Source organism: Solanum pennellii, chromosome 11, assembly GCF_001406875.1.
Source record: "Solanum pennellii chromosome 11, SPENNV200".
Classification (NCBI taxonomy): Eukaryota; Viridiplantae; Streptophyta; class Magnoliopsida; order Solanales; family Solanaceae; genus Solanum; species Solanum pennellii.
This window is the reverse complement of record NC_028647.1, coordinates 24744629-24764700: the sequence shown is the minus strand read 5'-3', so window position 1 is coordinate 24764700 and position 20072 is coordinate 24744629. Positions and strand designations below refer to the sequence as shown.

The window sequence follows — 20072 nt, the reverse complement described above, 5'->3', positions numbered from 1 at the left end:
TTTTCATTGCTACCATTCCTTTTTTGCTTAACCGGTTAGTTTTCTTTTTGCATTCATACATTTGTCTAAGTTGATTGTTCTATTATTTTCTATATGTATAATTTAATGTTAAGCAATTGGATGTGTGTCTCACCTTATCTAAATAAATATGATTACTTGTGTAGTTATTTGATTGCTTTGACAAGTTTCAAACTTGAAGATCTAGTTGAAGATTAGCCATGAAAAAAAATTATTTCTTTAATTCTTATATTTGAATCTATATATTTCTCATCTATTTATTTGAATTTTTTATGATATTTTTATAACTCCAAAGCTCTCATTTATAAATTATATTTGGGGATCGTCTAAGGAGAGGGGGGATTTTATGCAAATTTGTAATGTTTTTCGTGTTAGAAAGCATGCTTATAGGACTAAAATATTTTTGCATCATCTATATGTGTTGTTTTAACTTTCCAATCACATAGAAATCATAGGAATCACAAGTTAATCTCTAGTATGCTAACTTATGTTGAAAGGAGCAAAAACTTTAATTGTCAATATGTCCCTTATTTGTTAATATGAATTCTTATTAATAAGTTTGAATATGTTCACTTAGAAACCATGAATATAGGATTTAATTAAATAAGATTGTGCGTTAAAGTCACTCCCTAATAATTTTCAGCATGTTTTACAACTTGATAATCTCTCAATATTTTAAACTCTATGAAAAAGAGCAAATTTTCTACATACATTTTTATTTTGTATTTCATCATAAAAAATTTGTCATACTAATTTGTCTAGAAAAATCTGCAAAAAAAAATAAAATAAATGATAGTTAATATTTTTCTGCATCATAACTAACCCTTTTGCACCTAAATATGCTATTAATTAATAACCAAGTTTGTAAATATATCAATGTTCTAATAAAAAATTCTGCATTAAAATAAACTTGTCACTTACTTAGAATTATTCTCTCCATTAATATGAGATCTATTGTTGTTCTTAAAATAAATTTTCTGCCTAAGTAAATAATAAATTTGGTGTCCTAGCTTATATTTTGCATTGATAGTTAATTCTTTATATTGTTTCAAATACATATGCATGTGGAATCACATCCTTTTGCTACACTTGGTAACAAAATAAAATCTATCATGTCACTAACTGTTGCTCACTTTAGAGTCAATTCAATACTAAAATTTGCATCCATGTTATTATATTTGTTTTCTCGTAATTAATTTTTGTTATTATAACTTTGTATATTCTTATGTCACAACATTAGCATGAAACCTTTCACAATTATGTGTTTGTTTGCAAGCATGTCTAATTGATTTTTAGATACCAAATTGAGACTTGTATTGCTAAAATGACCGTCTAGTTTGCCTTGTTTGTTTGACTTGATGTCTAGGAAGTCCTTATATTTTATTTTTGTCTAAACCCACGCTTTAAAAGTCTAATGTCTTTTGGACATTAAACTGTGACGACTAGGCACCTTTTAGGTACGAAATGCATGCGGTGGTTGGGTAGGGGTAGTTGTCACTACAGAGATGATTACATCGACTCAGGCTTGAAAGACAAACCTTGGATTTGTCTGTCCCTATACGGCAGCCTATCGAAAAACTAAAAAGAAAGTCGAGTGCTGATCCAAAAAGTCTCTTAGAGTCTTCCTTCCCTTTATCCCTTTATTTTTTTGTTTAATTATATACATTTGGGATAGAAATAAATTTGTTTTCTTATTTATTTGTCTCATTTCTATACTCTCGCTTATTTTTTTTTGAAAATTCTTAGTATATGTATATCACTTAGTCTCGCATGCCTAATTCTTAATTAAAATAAGAATGTTATCTTAATTGTTTAATATTATATTATCACATAGTCTTGCATGTCATCTAATTAAAAGTAGCTTTAATAATTCAATAATTCTTATCACTTAGGCTTCACATGTTTAATTAATAATAAATTAATATTCATTGTTTAATATTATGTTGTCACTTAGCGATCATGCTAATTAATTAACTAATAAATGAGTGACCTTATTTGGTGCTTGTAACTCCCACATAAATTGCATAAGATACGGCAGGGACCTACATTTGTGGACCTCGAGGGATGCCTAACACCTTCCCCTCGAGGTAATTTGAACCCTAACCCATTTCTCTGGTTAGTTGACCTTAGCTAGACTAGTTAGGTTGGATAGGTGCCCTAACGCGCTTTAATTCGTTAGGTAGTGACTCCTCAAACCTCAGAATTCCAAAGGAGTTGTTAGGTCGTGCACGAAACTCATTTTTGCGAGAAAATGGGGCGCGACATTTTCATTCATTCATTCATTGCGATTATAAGGAAATTGAAAGACAACAAAGATTTAAAGATAATAATAATGACTACATCTCAATCATTCTTCTTCTCATTTCAACATCAGTCACGAGGAATAAACTTGACTCGAATCTTTTCCATGTTGACGAGGGATTCGAGGTCGTGGAAGAACTCAAGACACTTTTCAATATTGTTGTCTGTGACATCGTGATAGGGACAACGCTTCCTAACTTCGTACTGGAGAGAATGCGATACTTCCAAGCCCCCGTAGAAAGGGGTGAAGACTCCATTTTGAACTAATTCTGAGTAAACTTCTATCATTATTTTCTTGAACGTCGTGAATGAGCAACGATAGAATATGGTCTCCTCTGTTACTAGTATGTCAAGCCGCGGTTCATCACATGCAAGGAGTATGCCATCACCCCAAGTGTTCGGAGTACTTTCCATACTGAACAAACGACGGACTGCGTTCTTGAACTTTATGCATTCTTCTATCGCATGTCCTTTCTGGTTGGGATGACACTCACAAGTCTTGTGGCGGTCCCCTGATTCCACTTGGGAAGATGCTCTTTCAAAGGGCCTCAACATACGTCTTGATCGATAATGCTAAAAATGAGGGCGCACGATATGACCTCTATCCTCTTTCGGTATTCCTGCGGATATGCTTAGAGAGAAATTTTCCTGTCTCCTTTTGCCAGATGTCCTTTGAAAGAAGGTTTGCGGGCAAGTGCCTCCTCATAACTCTCTTCGTTGATTTCCTCCTCAAGGCTCCTAGGAGGAAACAATAAGTCATAGAGGTGCTTTTCAAGCTGCTTTTATGCGTCGATTTTCTCTTTTTCACTTGGCCCATTCTGGATACTCTTTCCCTTGTAGATAGCACTGATTCTCCTTTCCTGAGAAAGTAGCGTAATGTTTTAGGATTTGGGGTATGATAGAGTCTTTTGAGTGAGAAACTTGAGACTCGGAAATTTTGGTCGGACATTTTGTAAGAGTGACTTTTTTGTATATATCTTCCGGAAATTTCTGGATAGGAGTGGGTTTATGATATCCTCATTCACAACAACATAGCACATAAGCAATTAATAGCACACACATCGCGTCCTAACACATACAGGGGGACCCTTTTATGCCAAGGGTAGGTCTAGCGCATTTGAATGATGTATGCGTGAATTTGAATCAAATAAACAATTGCCTCCTAAATAAATTTCACAAGTGAATAATAATGTTTAGAAAGGGGAAATAAGGGATAAAACATTAAAGATGGACCTGCGCAGAGCCATTTGAAAGTGCAATAAAGGCAGGCCGACGCAGGGGCTAAAAATAACATAAATACATATAAAAAAACAACACAGGGGCGAAATTCACTATGTTGTGCCTGATGGTCCTGCTCCGTTGCTATCCCCCTGAGTTTTGTATTGCTGAAACATATATCTTAGCATCAGCAAGAATCCTTCACCCTGGCGTCCTTTGTCTTTCAAGATTTCGTATCACATCCTCTCGATTTTCTCCTTGACCCTGGTATTGGAATCATCATAAACACACCTTAGTCTTTTTACCTCTTGAGAATCCTTATCAAGAGTATCTTGGTTCTCAAAAAACTTAGCGTACACTTCTTTGGCCTCTTTCTTTACCTCTTGTAGCTCAGCCACTACCTTGGCTTCTTTGTCTGTCACACTGCGAAAGCTGCGCAAGGTTGGGGAGGAGATACTCTGTATTTCTTTTTTCAACATTTTTTGTAACCCTCATCGTATCCAACATTAAATCGGTCTGGGGCGATTATAGTCTTATCCATCCACTTGGCACTTTTCCATTCTCTGAACATTTCAAACGCTTCGTGCACTCTATCGTCTCTAATATCATATACATAAGAGCCATCATACGCCTCTTTGGGTACATTTTGTCTCCTCCTAAACTGTCGCAAGACTCGAAAGGGTCCATAAGGGCGATTTCCCCGAATACCTGGTTGAGGAAGCACAATCTGTCTTCAGCTCTCCACTACAATTTCTTTGGAGATGAAATGGTTAAGCATCCTTTGGAGATCTTCTTCTCTCAATTCAGAGAAAAATCTGAGCCCATCTCCCCCTTGTTCTCCGATTGTCCATATTTACCCAATACAACATGTCATTCAAATCTTTAAGAGTGTTCTTGTTGTCGAGAGTATGTAGCTTCTGAGTCCAAGCACCCTTTGCCAAGTGGCTGAGGATCCACCACTAAAGGAGTAGGTTGCATCTTTTGAAGTATTGATACCCCTCTTCACACTTTCCCAAGGCTCGATACATGTTGGAAAGGATGACCGGAGCTATAGGGTAGAATTTTGTCATTCCTTGGTTTTTTTACCCTTTGAATAGAGTATGCGCGAGTGTTATAACTCAGGTATTGATGCTCAAACTTGGGCAATGCGGGAAGACCATCATTCCCACCAACGCTACAGCAAATGCTAGAGGAAGAATTTCATTCCATTCTCTGTAGGAGATCTTGAACTCTCGATTGTAAGTGGCGTAGAAGCTCGTAGGTCCAAATCGGAAATAAAGATCTCTGAATGCTATGTGGGATTCTTGGCATCAATAGGCAAAGTCTTTCCCCAACTCGTGCCAGTTCGCAACATCTTCTACGGAAGGTTTATTAGGGATGAAAATGTCATCTTGTTTCCTTGCCTTTCTTTCTATCCCAGTACCTACTGTGTCTATGGAGTCTCTGATCTCTTCCAAAGTCGGGGTACTTTTGGCAATTCCGAATAAAAACACAGTTCTTTGACTATCCCAATATCCCGTGAGGACCTCAACTAGTTTTGGACAATCGTTCATATTGATCAATTCTGTCAATGCACCCACGTACTTGTTAATAGTTCTTTTATGATCCCCGTCGAGATTATTAGACATGGTGAGTTGAGGTGGCGCTGCTATGACCATGTCAAACTTTGGGAAACGATCCATATCTAAAAACCATAAAATAGTTAGTTTTACCCACGCCAGATTGGTTTTCACACATACATCATTCAAATGTTAAATATTATGGTGTGTCATGAGGTCAAATACCTTAGACACGATTTTTGAGGTTTCCTACTTAATGGACTTAATACACCTTGGGTATTAAGCCGACTTAGGCTAATGCTTAATTATTGGTTTTGGTTTCGCTCTAGCTTAGGGTTACTAGAATAGTTTTTTAAGTTGACGGTTACCCAAGTCTGACAAACATCGGGGTAAAGCTACCAAACGACGTGGGATGACCGCATTCCAACTATTCGTTTGATACATCCAAATGAAACTCTTGTGTATTTCTGAAGAAAGTCGTGGAAAGCCACGTAACTTTCGTTTTCCTAATGCATTTATTTGCCATTAGGCGGAAATATGCCACAAAAATTCAATAATTCCAAAACTAAGTTAAGGTAAGCAAGTAAGCAATTATTACAAATAGCCAAATAAAGTTATTTTTAAAGTCAGAATCCTCCAATTCCCCAGCAGAGTCGCCATTTCTATTTTAATTGAAAAAGGTTTTCGAGAAAAATAATTTTTTGTAAGCATTTCGACTTTTCAGAGTCGCCACTTAATTTTTAATAAAAGATCAAGAAAACTATGTTTTCAAATGACTTAAATAGAAAAATCGATTGAAAACTTTAATGGGGTTCGAAGATTCATATTAACGTCATAGGAAGGTTTGAAAGAACCTAAGAAACTTGCGGTTACTCGAAAACTAACTCTTTTGGCTGAAAATTGTTTGAAATAGAAATTATTTGGAGTTGTTTGAGAAATTAAAACTTAGTTTTTATTTAAGTGAAATATCTTACTTGCAAAAATTAGTATTTTCAAACTACTGAATGTTGATTTGATTTTAAGTCGTCAAAACATTGAGGCGTTCTACGGGGATTCAGATTTAACTAACTTTAAGGCTAACGACAATTAAAAAACAAATAGTTAAGAGCATGTAAAGAGAGAGGGAAAGACATTTGGGTCCAAATCCGGGTTCCTGTCCGCCTTGACCGAAATTTTGGACCCACCTGTTTTGGGTTTTTGGCCTGTTTGTCTTGTACCTGTCCTAAACTAATCAAATAATTAATAAAAATACAGAAAAGTAAAAGACGACAAGGTATTAGGCCCGAAATACAACAAAATACAAAATGAATGAATAGATAAAGTGGGCCTCCTCTTGCCCAACTTCTTCAAATCTTCAACTTCTCCAATCGCTTTGAACTTTAGTCCTAAGATTCGTTCGTTGGCTTTATGGGATGGTTGACTTGAAATAAAAATATGAAAAAATTCAGGCCTTTATGGACCTCTTGATGTGCATAAGGATGGATTCATGGTGAACCCCCGATAAGATTTACATACAACAAGAAAATAAGGACATATACATAAGTAATGAATCATTAGCTTAATATGTAAAAATAAAGACATAAAGTTCCTATTACACTGATGTGGAAAAAAGGGAATAGATTGGCTAAACATTACTCTAGATAAAATGCATGCATATACTGGGGTACACATCAGGTCATTATTTTGACAAAATAGAAGCAACCATGAGTATAGAGGGGGAAGACTAAAAGCCTCTTTTCTTAGGTAAGAACCGACCAAGTATTACTATAAAACCAACAGTCAGCAGAAGTTTTATGCAGATAAAAAGAAGCGGCCCTTAGAGTTTGATGTTGGTGACCAAGTATACTTGAAGATATCACCCATGAAGGTCTAGCTTCTGTTCATCCATTCTTTCATGTCTCTATCTTAAAGAAGTTCCTTAGTGATCCAGCATCGATTCTGCCTGTTGAAGGTTTGGGTGTTGATGAATACTTGTCCTATGAGGAGGTTCCTTTTGAGATTTTAGACCGGCAGGTAAAGTGGGTAAGAAACAAGGAGGTTGCCACAGTGATCTTGTTGAGGGTGCTACGTGGGAGGCGGAGGCCTATATGAAATCCCACTATCCTCATCTTTTCAGCTCTTGAGGTGAGACTTCCTACTCTTGAGTCTAAGTTTCCTTATCTCCTCTATTCTTTGTTGATATTACTTGACTGTGTAAAGTACTTATGTTATGATATAACAGGCATTATGCTAGATAATTAGAAGTGTCATTCGGGGACGAATGTTCCTAAGGGGGGATAATGTAACAACCCGAAAATAACTATGCTAAGTAATGCCTAAACGTACCTAGAATGCCTTGATTAGATCGGGTTCACACGGCTTGTTGCGCGTGGAACCTAACTTCAGAACCTATGCGCTAGCAAAACCAACCAACTTGGTGAGTTAGTTGAGCTAGGCAAGGTTGGGACCAACCATGCAGGGCACCCGAATTTAAGAGATTCGCCCGGATGAGTTTTTACCGAACTTGAAAGGGTAATCTTAGGTTTGGAGGCTCTACGGGTAAAATGGTCTTTTCCATGCTAGGGTAGTATTTTAATTACCCTAAGTATTTAATTAATTAATTAATTATTTATAAAAAGATGGGCAATTCGGGTAGGGTTGGCCGAATTTGACCCTTTTTGCAAGTTAAGCTTCACCCGGGTTCGATCATTGGTGAGAGCAATGTTAAGTTTAATTAATTTATATTAATTATATGACATAAGTAAGGGCATGATGAATCATTTCACCTAAACCTTAAAAAAAATCAGATTTTTAATTAATAAATAACAAGGAGTCCTAGTTTTACTAAGTATTCAACTAAAACTCCTACACTTACTCTCATTTCTCTCCACTCTCTTTCTCACGCCCATCCACTCTCTTTATCACGCCTATTTACTCCCATTCTCACGTTCATTATCAGTGAAATAACAAAATCAAAAGTTCATTACTCTTGAAGAACTTGAACTCTAAAACTCAAGAGAAAAACTAAACTAAAAACGAAAAGCAAAAACATTGTTCTTGACAGGTTGTGCTTGAAGTTTGGTGGTGAGGCTTTGGTGACGTGGAGTTGGCTGCCATTGGTGAAGATTTGGAGAGTGTTGATCGACAAAAGGTATGGGTTTTCTTCCTCTTTGTCCCTTTCCCAAGAGAACCCTAGGATTCAGTCGAATTCAAATTTGAAAACTAGGAATGTTTCCCGATGCATGTCCCTGTCACTAACTCCCATCGATTTTGTAGGTTAGGTATGTTTTGCTGGTAGAATCTAGGGATGTGACGTGTTTTCGTGATGATTATGTTCATTTATGTATGTTCAGATTTATGTGAGTAATAAGCATGCTTTCCAAAACTATGTGTTAAACGTATGTGTGCATTGTGTATGTCATGACTTTGGTCATGGGTTGATGTGTGTAATATGCATGTTAAATTATTGTGTTGTATGCAATTACTTTAAGTAAATCTTGATGTTCATAAGTGGTGCAATGTTGTTGAATTGAGTGAAAATTATTGATCAAATATAACCACGAAAATGCACAAAATAAACGTACGAAATGTCAAATGAATTGTCCAAAAATTTAACGTATAAAATGTTGAGGAAATGGACTGGGAAGTGTGACCGAATTTCCAGATTTGCTGGAAATTAGTTTCGGCTAAGCTACAGGAAGAAAATAGAGATTTTAAAAATTATTTTAAATATGTGAGGTCATCAAGGCTGCTGAAAAATTAATAATTAAAGTGAGGTGAGGGGGATTCGAGATGGGGCAAGGCTTGTGAAGAAACAAAAGAAAAAAAGGAAGATAAATAAAATGAGGTATGTGGGGATCGAACCCACAACAACTCGGATAGACAAGGAAGTTAGGAGAATAATTAAATAAAGGAAAAATGAGGTTGTGGGGGATCGAGGTCTAAACGGAAGAATTAATTAAAGAGAGAAAATAAAAGGAATGTGGGCGTGGGGATCCGATCTTAGGTCCCCAAACCGAGATGTTTAAGAAAAAATCAAGAAAAGAATGAAGGGAAGTGTAGGTGTGGAGATTTGATCTCGGGTTCCCTAGCCGAGAATTCTAAATAAATAAAAAAAAGGGATTCGCAATAGGTTTCCCTTTCCCGATTCCGTGTTGACACATAAGTCTTACGTGACTAAATATTTAATGAATTCTGTCTAAAGGAATCGAAATTGAGACCTTGGACTACTTACAAGATGCATAAGTCTTGTACCACATAATCTTGGGTAAGTATAAGTCACTTAGACGAATTATTAAGGAAGTCTCATGGCTTGTACGCATGGGTTCATAAGTCCAGCGTACGTTAAAAGTAAGTGAACCTAAGATGTATGTGATGAATTGATGTGACCCCAGGAGGGTTAAGTAAGGGTGTGAAACACACTAAAAGTCCAAGTGCATTGGCATATAATGAAATGAACATTCACGTAAAAAGGGGTGAGTAATTATGATGGATATGCTAAAGTTAATGAATGTGGCGACAACATGATAAGAGGCTAATGTGAAAGATGAGATCAATCTCAGATGAGCCTAAGTAAGTGTTACAAATAACATACTCACCTATGAGAGTGTAAAGTTAATGAAGAGACCACTCTCTAAGAAACACTCTAATGAAAGTATTGAGATTAACACACACTTAATACTAATGATGAGATGAAAAATCATCTAATGAGCAATGAGGCCCTCATGCTAGAAGCCATCTTCTATGATGTGTGAGATGAATGTAATGGAACTTTATACGGAGCATCTATACGCTAGTTATGAGTCGCTATTGTTTTAATAGAAAAAGGTTTTCGGAAAAAATATTTTTTTGTAAGCTTTTCGACTTTTTAGAGCCGCCACTTAATTTTTGAGAAAAAACCAAGAAAACTATGTTTTCAAAAGATTTAAACAGAAAAATTGATTGAAAACATTAATGGAGTTCGGGGATTCATATTAACGTCTTAGGAAGGTTTGAAAACACCTAAGACGTCCACTAACACGCGGTTATCCGACAACTAATTCATTTAGGTGAAAATTGATTGAAATAGAAATTATTTTAGAGTTGTTTGGGAAATGAAAACTTAGCTTTTATCTAAGTGAAATATCTGACTTGCAAAAATTAGTATTTTTAAACTACTTAATCTTGATTCAATTTTAAGTCGTTAAAACATTGAGGCGTTCTAGGTGGATTTGGATTTTACTAACTTTAAGGCTAACGACAATCAAACAACAAATAATTTAAGAGATGTAAATAGTGTGGGAGAGAGATTTGGGTCCAAATTCGGGTTCCTGTCCGCCTTGACCGGAATTTTGGACCCACCTGTTTTGGGTTTTTGGTCCATTTGTCTTGTACGTGTCCTAAACTAATCAAATAATTAATACAAAATACAGAAAAGTAAAGGACGACAAGGGCTTAGGCTGAAAGACAACAAAATACAAAATGGAATGAATAGATAAAGTGGGCCTCCTCTGGCCCAACTTCTTCAAATCTTCGACTTCTCCAATCGCTTCGAACTTTGGTCCCAAGATCCGTTCGTCGGCTTTATGGGCTGGTTGACTCGAAATGAAAGTAGAAACATTTGGGCCTTTATGGCCCTCTTGGTGTGCATAAGGATGGAATCATGGTGAACCCTCGATAAGATTTTACATACAACAAGAAAATAAGGAGATATACATGAGTAATGAATCATTAACTTAATACGGAAAAATAAAGACATAAAATTCCTATTACACTGATGTGGAAAAGGGAATGGATTGGCTAAACATTACTCTAGATAAAATGCATGCATATACTGAGTTACATATCAGGTCATTATTTTGACAAAATCGAAGCAACCATGAGTATAGAGGGGGCAAGACTGAAAGCCTTTTTATCATAGATAAGAACCGACCAAGTATTACTATAGAACCAACAGAAAAAATAACAAATAAATTAAATAAAAGATTAAGATAAACCCATATATGATCAAACTCATCATTCATGTTATATCAAATTTAAATCTATAAATTGGGACCAAAATGCTAGTTTATCACATCTAGAACAGAATGCTACTGCCAGTAGTAAACTAGACTATTTTGAAAAGGACCACTATTAAATTCATACTCTTTAGAACAATGCAAATAAAATCTTCATACTTCAAGAAATCTATAAGAAAGGAAAATAACCCCAAACAAATTTCTCCAAAACAATAGGCCATATGGGTTTAAACAAAACTGAAAAATCCGTTGAAGAAAATAAACCATAAAGAACACGAACTTCTTATGGCAAAAAAATGCACCAACAAAGAAAAATCTATCAAGTAGAGATTTTAAAACGAAATGGAGGAAACACACAACATACTTTCATATTCAACCATAAAAAAATGACCCATACTAAAGAAAAGTTACAAATCTTGGACAAGAACAAATCGAACTCAAGTTGTTAATGAGTTAAGAGAGTAATATGACCAAAAAAGCCTAAATAAAACCACAAAGTGCACTATATAAAAAAATGTAGTCTCAACAGGATCACGCTGAACTATCGACATAAGATTACTAGCTATACATATACCATTTACGTAATGCAACAACAGAAATTAATTCTATGACATTAAGCTAACACAACGAGGACCTATAATAGCGAATCGAAACCAAAATATACAGACGATTAGGAATACGAGCGAGCAACAGAAGAAAAATTAAAGAACTAGTGCATTTAGAGGTCAACCACATGAACAATAATCCATTTCAAACCAAATCGAGACTGAGATTTGACTAGTTGAATGGATAAAAAATCGACTTAATGAATATAACAACAAACATATTCGATGGGAATAGTAAATCGAATGAGACGGAAGTCATTCAAAAAATTAAGAGATAAAAATCAAATAAAGGTTCAGTTCAATGATAAGAAAGCCAACAAAAATGATTTGAAACAGTAAACAAAAATTACCTTTGGGAGGCAGCGAATGGGACAGCGACGGGCTGAGAGTTAGCGAGCTTCCAGGACCTTGAAGTCGACCTCCGATTCGGGCAGGTAAACCCAAGAATTCAGACCAAACATGGACGCAGAAAACTGCTTCTCTTCCAATGTAAAACGACTTCCTAATTCTTGAACCTAAAGTGGTATGCCAAATATATATAACAAAAATTGTATACCCCTCTTCCTACAACGTAGACCTTTCTGAGTAACTTTATTTTGTCTTGCTAAAAATTTTGAAAAGAAAAAAAAGCCCCCTTTTGATGAAGAACATGAGAATATATATAGTAGTAGATTAGGGTTTCTAACAAAAGGAAAGATGGATAAAACGGATCATCCCTCTAGGCCTAATTGGAATTCCAAAAAATAAAATCCCGTCCGAATATCGAATATTCCTTTGATTTCGAATGAATTCGAAGCGAGATAGAGGGACGAGATCGGTTTATCGTACTGGGTAAGCGACATGGAGCGATCTCGCGTTGTCAAGGACGAAAACGCATTTTAGAGCTCTGGACAAAGTTGTACGATGAGAGGGACGTGAGGAAAAGAACAAAAATACAGCGTACAACCCTCTGTTACTGTTGTTTTTGTGATTCCTCACGTTACGAGACGCACCTAGTCTCGCTTTTGAATGCTACTGGAATGTCAATGCTACACCATGAACTTTGACGCACTGTCGTTATGGTCTGTTGTGTCTGGGAATTTGAGGATTGACGTTCTGGGTTTCACGCGTGGAGAAAGAAGAAGAGGAAGCCGCCGACGGGTCTGGTTCAAAATGGAGTGGGCTGGAGTTCTCTGGGGTGTTAGAGGAAGAGAGATTGGGACGAGATTAAATTGTAAATGAGGGAAAAGGGCCTGGGCCAGCCGAGTTTGGGGTTGGGATGGAAATTGAATTAACAGTCTATTAAATAAAAGAGTCCATTTGGGCCTAATTTTCAGAATGCAAATGGGTTTCTAGTTGGAAATTGAAATATTGATGGGCCGAGCTAAAATTCAGAAGCGTGCCCAAGTCTTTATCCTTAATAATTTGGCTAGATCGACTTACTCGGCGAATTCCTCTAAAATAAATAAATAAGATAAATTGATATAAGTTAATTAATAAGCTTCCTAATTTTATCAAAATAAAATAATCAATTTAGTTGCAAAGTAGTAAATTTAAAAAAAAAAACAAATTATTGTATAATTAAACTAGTTAGTTAAACTTCTTAAATAAAGTAAAATCTTTTGAGGCGATTTTCGAATAATCATAAAATGTACTAATCCTATATATAATTACGCAAAACATATGTATTATCTAAAAATAAAAAAAATGACAAAATAAACTTGTGAAATATTTTAAATTTTATAAAACTAATTATTCTAAGTCGTTTGGAAACTAAGAAGCTCGTTCATTAATTTATATCGGAAAAGGTTAAAATTGGGTATTAACAACTGTCCCTCGTTTTACTTGGATTGATGCAAGAAATTCGAGGAAAATGAAATTGACCAAACCAATTTTGTCTTTAAGAAAAGAATTTGGTACGGGCTTTAAGAAATTCTGGTTGAACCCTGGAAATGGGTTTCCTACATATCTCACGCTATATGATAATTCGGGTCACTTGTAGTTCGATATGTTTGTTTTAATGCACGATTTTGAAAGAATCCAAAAGTAATCTCGATATCGAATTATGATGGGATCGAAATGCACGGGAATTAGATTTAAGAGTAAATGTTGGAACAGAGCCGAGTTTTCGACATAGAGCTCCTCTACATATCCTTAAACTTAAGAATCAGGATGTTTGTAGTTCGACTCGATCGGGTGAGAAGGAAATCTATTATGCTAGATAACCTTCGATTCTTGGAAGAGTGACAAATAAAGTTGAGTAAAAAAAGGCTTGCAACCTCTTAGTCATGAATGTGGTGCACTTCACACCCATAATTGAGGACTTACACGGACATAATTTTTCAAAGCTCTTGGTGCACTGTCACTCAGATTGGAAACTTGCCTCCGGCAGACACAAAAATTTCTAGATACGAAACCAAAACTGACAAAAGCCAAAAAAAACCCACATGCCTACTGATAGGAGTGTGGTTCGATTGTGGTGGAAGTCGCTCCTCTGCTCGCCTCCTAAGAGTTTGACACTCCTCTTTAGACTGTGTCGCAATTCGCTGCTAAAAAAAAGTTCCACGTTGTGCAGCATCCCTTTTGATGTCGTCCGCACCTGTGGTATCTTTTGGAGAATTCATCCTTTCGGATTCTCTCGACAAAGACTGAAATAAAACTCGTCAGCATAAAAATACAATTTAAATGAAAGACAATGTCTTTTACCGTGTTGACACTTAATCGTTTATCCTTGACATTTGACGTCAACTCGATCGGTTTGACATAAAGAAAATAAAGCTTATGTCTTCTGTTTGTAAAATAATCTTCAATATACTTTTAATTTGACGTCAAAACAAATAAAAGTTGATGAAATGTTGGAATTTTTTTCATTGTTTTTGATGATTCTCTTGGCATTCACTCTTGCAAAATAAAGATGCAGTTGATGTTGAGGGGTAAATTTTCCCCTCGAGATGCACGATTCCTTCTCTGGCAGTGCATGATTTCTTGCGGGTCATGAATATCTTCCTGCAATGCGTGATTCTACGAGGTATGAATATCTTCACACGATGCATAATCTCTGTGGGACATGAAATCTTCTTGCAATGCATAGATTTTTGTGAGGCATGAATATCTTCTCTCGATGCATAATTTCTACAAGGTATGAAATCTTCTCGAGATGCATGAGTATTAATTCGTGATGCATGATCGTCCGCGATGCATGAATATTGACTTGCGATGCATGGTCTTCCACAATGTATGAATATTGACTCGCGATGCATGATCTTCCATGATGCATGAATATTGACTCTCAATGCATGAATATTGACTCGCGATGCATGGATCTTGACTCGCAATGCATGGATCTTCCTTGATTCATGAATCTTTTGGGTGCCTTCTGGATAATTATCTCATATCAATTTACGATAATGCTAAAATGACTTCCAAATAGTATATCGTCTTGATCGACAATAAAAAAATGAACCCTCTGGGTAATGTATTTTCTTAATCGATAATAAAATAAATGACCCCTCCAGGTAATGTATTGTTTTGATCGACAATAAAATGAATGACCTATCCGCGTAATGTATTGTCTTGATCGACAATAAAATAAATGACCCATCCGGATAATGTTTTGTCTTGATCGACAATAAAATAAATGACCCATCCGGGAAATATATAATATCATATCTAACATTATGATGCAGCTGACGTCCTTTATGGAAATCGTAAACTCTTTCTTGAGATTTTTGCTTTATTCAGCTTCAAATCTACTTGGACGTTCCTTATAGACTTCATGTTGTTGGAGATTGAATGAAATAAACCATTCATATTCTCAAGTATTCGGTATAAGCAATATAAAATAATTCCTGCGTCTATAGGAACACCGTTAATTTTGGGAGAGCTAACTCCTCCGTTGACTTCTCCATATTCATTGATCGAAGGAACTCGTTGTTATCAAAGCAAAGCTATAAACCTGCGTCCACAAAAAAATTGTTAGTTTAAAACGAACTGATCTGTGTCAATTTCTTCAGTTGTCTGCTCCTTGTTCTGCTATCTCTGGTTGATCTTCCTGATCTCCAACTCTTGATAGATAAGACAAAATATTTTATGCCAAAACGAATGAAACACAGAAGGGAAAATTTAAGAGAAATAAATTTTTGAGAAATAGTATCTGAAAAAGGTCACCGCCAAGTTATGTCACATCAGGCTTAGTAAATTTCTTTGAATCTGATGCTTGGAGGTCTATCTGATTATTCGCTGGTGAGTTTTCAGAGTCACTCCGGACTTGTAGATAAACCCATGAAGAAATTTTGAGGCCATCCTCAAAATTTCTGTCCCAGTTAACTATCTTGCTTATCTTTCCACAGTAACTAAGTAGATCGCGGAATTTTTGAGATCTTCTCAGAAATTATGTCCCAGTTTCAAATCTCAAAATATCTTCAGTCTTGACTTGGTAAGGAAGAATCTTCTTCTCGAGAATTTTTGAGTCCCTCTCGAAAATTCTGTCCCGGTTTCTATTGTAAAGAGGAATAGAAATCTTATGGGAGATATGACAGTGCCTTTGTGGCGCCTACGTATCCCATTGAGGAAGGAATCAGGTCAAACATAGTTCAAACAAAAGAAATATTTAAAAGGTATAAAGGGGTGACCGAGCCCGACATAGGCCGCCTACGTATCTCATCTTGAGAATTCAGGTCACACGTAGTTCATTACAAGAAGGGTAAGATTTTAAATGAAGTGCATACAAGCAAATATTACAAGGAAATAATAGAAATATAAAATGAAACTTCACAAGTAATATCTCGTGATAGCGTCTGAGTTGATCGACTTCGGCCACGCGGTGCTATCCATCTCGGACAGGACCAAAGCACCTCCAGATAATACTTTTTGAACCATGTAGGGTCCTTGCCAATTTGGTGCGTATTTTCCTTTGTACTCTTCTTGATGAGGAAAAATGTGCTTAAGTACCAAGCGACCGATTTCAAAAATTATGGCTTTGACTCTCTTGTGGAAAGCTTGAATCATTCTCTGTCGATATAGTTGACCATGACAAACGACAACCATTCTCTTTTCATCAATCAAAGTTAACTGATCAGTTATCTTGCTAACCCATTCAACATTACTTGGTTCAGCCTTTTGGATAATTCTCAATGACGGTATCTCAACTTTAGCAGGTATGACTGCTTTTGTTCCATATACTAGCAAGTATGGAGTAGCTCCAATCGATGTTCTGACAGTCGTCCGATAACCCAACAAAGCATATGGCAACATCTCATGCCAACCTCGGTGATTGTCAATCATTTTCCTCAAAATCTTCTTGATGTTCTTTATTGGCGGACTCTACAGCTCCATTCATTTGAGGATGATAAGCGGTTGAGTTCCGATGAGTAATCTTAAACTGCTCACATATGACCCTCATCAAGTGACTGTTGATATTTGCACCATTATTAGTAATGATGGATTCTGGTACTCCAAACCTGCATATCATATTGTTGTGAACGAAATCAACTACAACTTTCTTGGTTACCGACTTATAATAAGCTGATTCCACCCATTTGGTGAAGTAATCAATATCAACCAAGATAAATCTGTGTCCATTAGAAGCGGCTGGCTCTATCGGACCGATGACATCTATGCCCCAATCTACAAACGGCCAAGGTGAACTCATAACATTAAGTTCGTGAGGCGGCACTCGGATCAAATCATCGTGCACTTGACATTTATGACATTTTTGCACAAACTTTCAACAATAATTCTTCATAGTCATCCAGAAATAACCGGCTCGAAGAATCTTTCTTTCCAAAGTGAGCCCATTCATATGCGTGCCACAAACTCCGGCATGTATCTGTTTAATAAGCTTCGCGTCTTCAACATCATTAACGCATCTGAGAAGACCTAAGTCTGGAGTCCTCCTATAAAGGATTTCTCCACTTAGAAAAAAATTAAGAGCCATATGGCGTATCGACTTCTTTTGGTTGGATGTGTCATCTTCAGGATAACTCCCGGTCTCTAAGTACCTCTTTATATCAACGTACCATGGCAAACCATCTGGTTCTGCTTCAACGTGTGAACAATGGACCGGATGTTCTTTCAACACTTTACCTAGAGGATCGATATAAACAGTATCTAGATGTTTAATCATAGAAGCGATGGTGGCGAGAGCATAAGCCAACTCATTCTGTATTCTGGTAATATGTCTGAACTCGATCTTGCGAAATCTTTCGCACAACTTCTGCACATGCTGCACATAAAGTATAATCTTCGGGTTCTTCACGGCCCACTCTCCTTGAACCCGATGAAACTAATTATTCTAAGTCATTTGGAAACGAAGAAGCTCGTTAATTAATTTATATCGGGGAAGGTTAAAATTTGGTGTGAACAGCGATTCCTTCTTTTGGGAAGGCAGAGTTTCGTGTAAATCTCATGAGATGAGAATGTCTGTTTAGGCGGGTATGGATCTCCTAATATCTCCTAGTCTTTCAACCTATGCAACCAACATAGGGATCTAGCTGGGTTCAATTCCCTATATATGCTAGAATGTTTTGGTTTCACTTTGGCCGGTGATATCACCTCTTTTCGGTGTGGGGTAGACACTGGATTTCATGAGATCACATTCTCTATGTCGGTTAAAGTTAAAGTTCCCAAAGAAATAATGAGGCCATCCTCAGTAATGCACAATATGAAATGAATGATACCGAAGGTGTTTGGTTAGGATAATCAAAAGGTGAACTAGACTCAGGTAGTGACACTAGGTCGTTCTTGGTCATTGCAAAGTGAACCCGATGAGAGTCTTAAACTACATCCTAGGAATGGATGGTGTTTGCACCAGCCTATGAATTAATGAAACAAATGAAAATGAAGTATGCATAAATGAATGAAGCAGACTCTATGTTTGCTAAATAAGTCTCCCTAGTTGATGTCCCATATGTTGAGCCCTCATTTAGAGAAGTCCTAATGTTAAGTCCATGATTACAAGGTCTCATGGCATATGAATGAATGATATGTGGTATAAAATGTATGTGCTATATGAAATATGTTATGTGTAATATGAAAAGAATGATGATGCATGTTACTCTCAAAGCATGACTTTCATGATCCGATTGGCAAGTCCAACTGACTGGGCTTTCCATAACTCATATTGTTAGGAGAGAGCTTTCCTTAATCATGCATGTCCAAGCACACACCCATACTTAGTACAAGTGTTTACTAATCCCATACAATACTCTACTTTTAGGTGCAGGTTCAGGTTGACGCTAGAGCTAATGAGACTACGTTGAAGCTATCCAAGCGTGGAGCATTCATCCGGACTTGGTAGGCCCTCATGATTTCGAGGATGCTTATCATTTCTATTCTAGCTTAGACGTAGGCATGAGCTAGTGGAGACTGTTCCACTAGCTTTTCTTTCTTACTTATTTCAGACGTTGTATTGGTGCTATTTTGGCAAATTTCATATTTATGCAGTTATAAACTATTTCCTTCATTTGAATATCTCATTATTAGATGGTTGTGTGAACTGATGTGATATATTGCAATTCTTACTATGAAGTTTATGTATACTCCAAAGCAAAAAAAAGTTTTAAATTTTTTGCTAAAAATTAACCTATACGATGTAATGATGACGTATGTAGGCTTGTCTACGACCTCTGAGAGGTCAACGACGCCGGTTTCGAATAGGGTCTAGACCTCGATTGTGACACTGATCCCGTGTGGTAGAAAGCAAAGAATAACATCTTATGAGGAGGATGCTAGAGGTAATGGCGATGTAGTCTGACTGTTGTTTTAGATGGACTAATGGATTTGCTCCATGTTAAACAAAAATCAACGAAATCTGCATATATTGGATGAAATCAGACGATTAGATATATTTGACAAATCAGATTACTCTAACAAGGAAAATATATGAATAAATAAATATCTCAGAGACAAAAACCTAAACATGCAAAAAAAATAGATTTCTTCGTCGCCCAAAGAATCTGTTACTCAAAACTGCAAGTCCAGTTACTTCAGCTCGAATTGCACCACCAAAGAATGAACTGAGAAATGTGGCATGATACCTAAATCCCATGAACGGTAAGAATAGAGGCCCGAAACAAATTATGGAGTTTAAGCCTAGGAGCCGCTGGAAAATTTGTGCTGCTACAATAATTACCAAAACTGGTGACTGTAGTAGCTTCTACCAGGGCTCCTTGTCTTCATTTTCAATCAGGTGAGCTAACTATAAATCTCTATTTCTGGTCAATATTTTCTTATCCTTCTCACTACTACTTTCGCCTCATTTCTACTCGGCCTTGTTTAATGAGAAATTATGGTGTCTCATTTTAACACTCCAAAAGTCTAAAACCTAATATAGAGCCTCACATGATTGTATAAGTTATATAACACTGTTTTAAAGTCAATAATAATGTATAAGATTTATTTATGAATTTTAGACTCAA

The 20072-nt window shown here is 36.4% G+C and overlaps 1 protein-coding gene across 1 annotated transcript; it reads right to left on the bottom strand.

Moving 5' to 3' along the window:
* Positions 1 to 16425: 16425 nt before the first annotated feature.
* Positions 16426 to 19833, bottom strand: LOC107003763. Its single transcript, XM_015202048.1, has 6 exons — positions 19787 to 19833; positions 19625 to 19691; positions 17655 to 17878; positions 17416 to 17549; positions 16977 to 17280; positions 16426 to 16867 (listed from the first exon to the last, which is right to left on the bottom strand). The coding sequence occupies exons 1-6, from the start codon at positions 19831 to 19833 to the stop codon at positions 16426 to 16428; spliced, it is 1218 nt and encodes a 405-aa protein (XP_015057534.1).
* Positions 19834 to 20072: the final 239 nt, after the last annotated feature.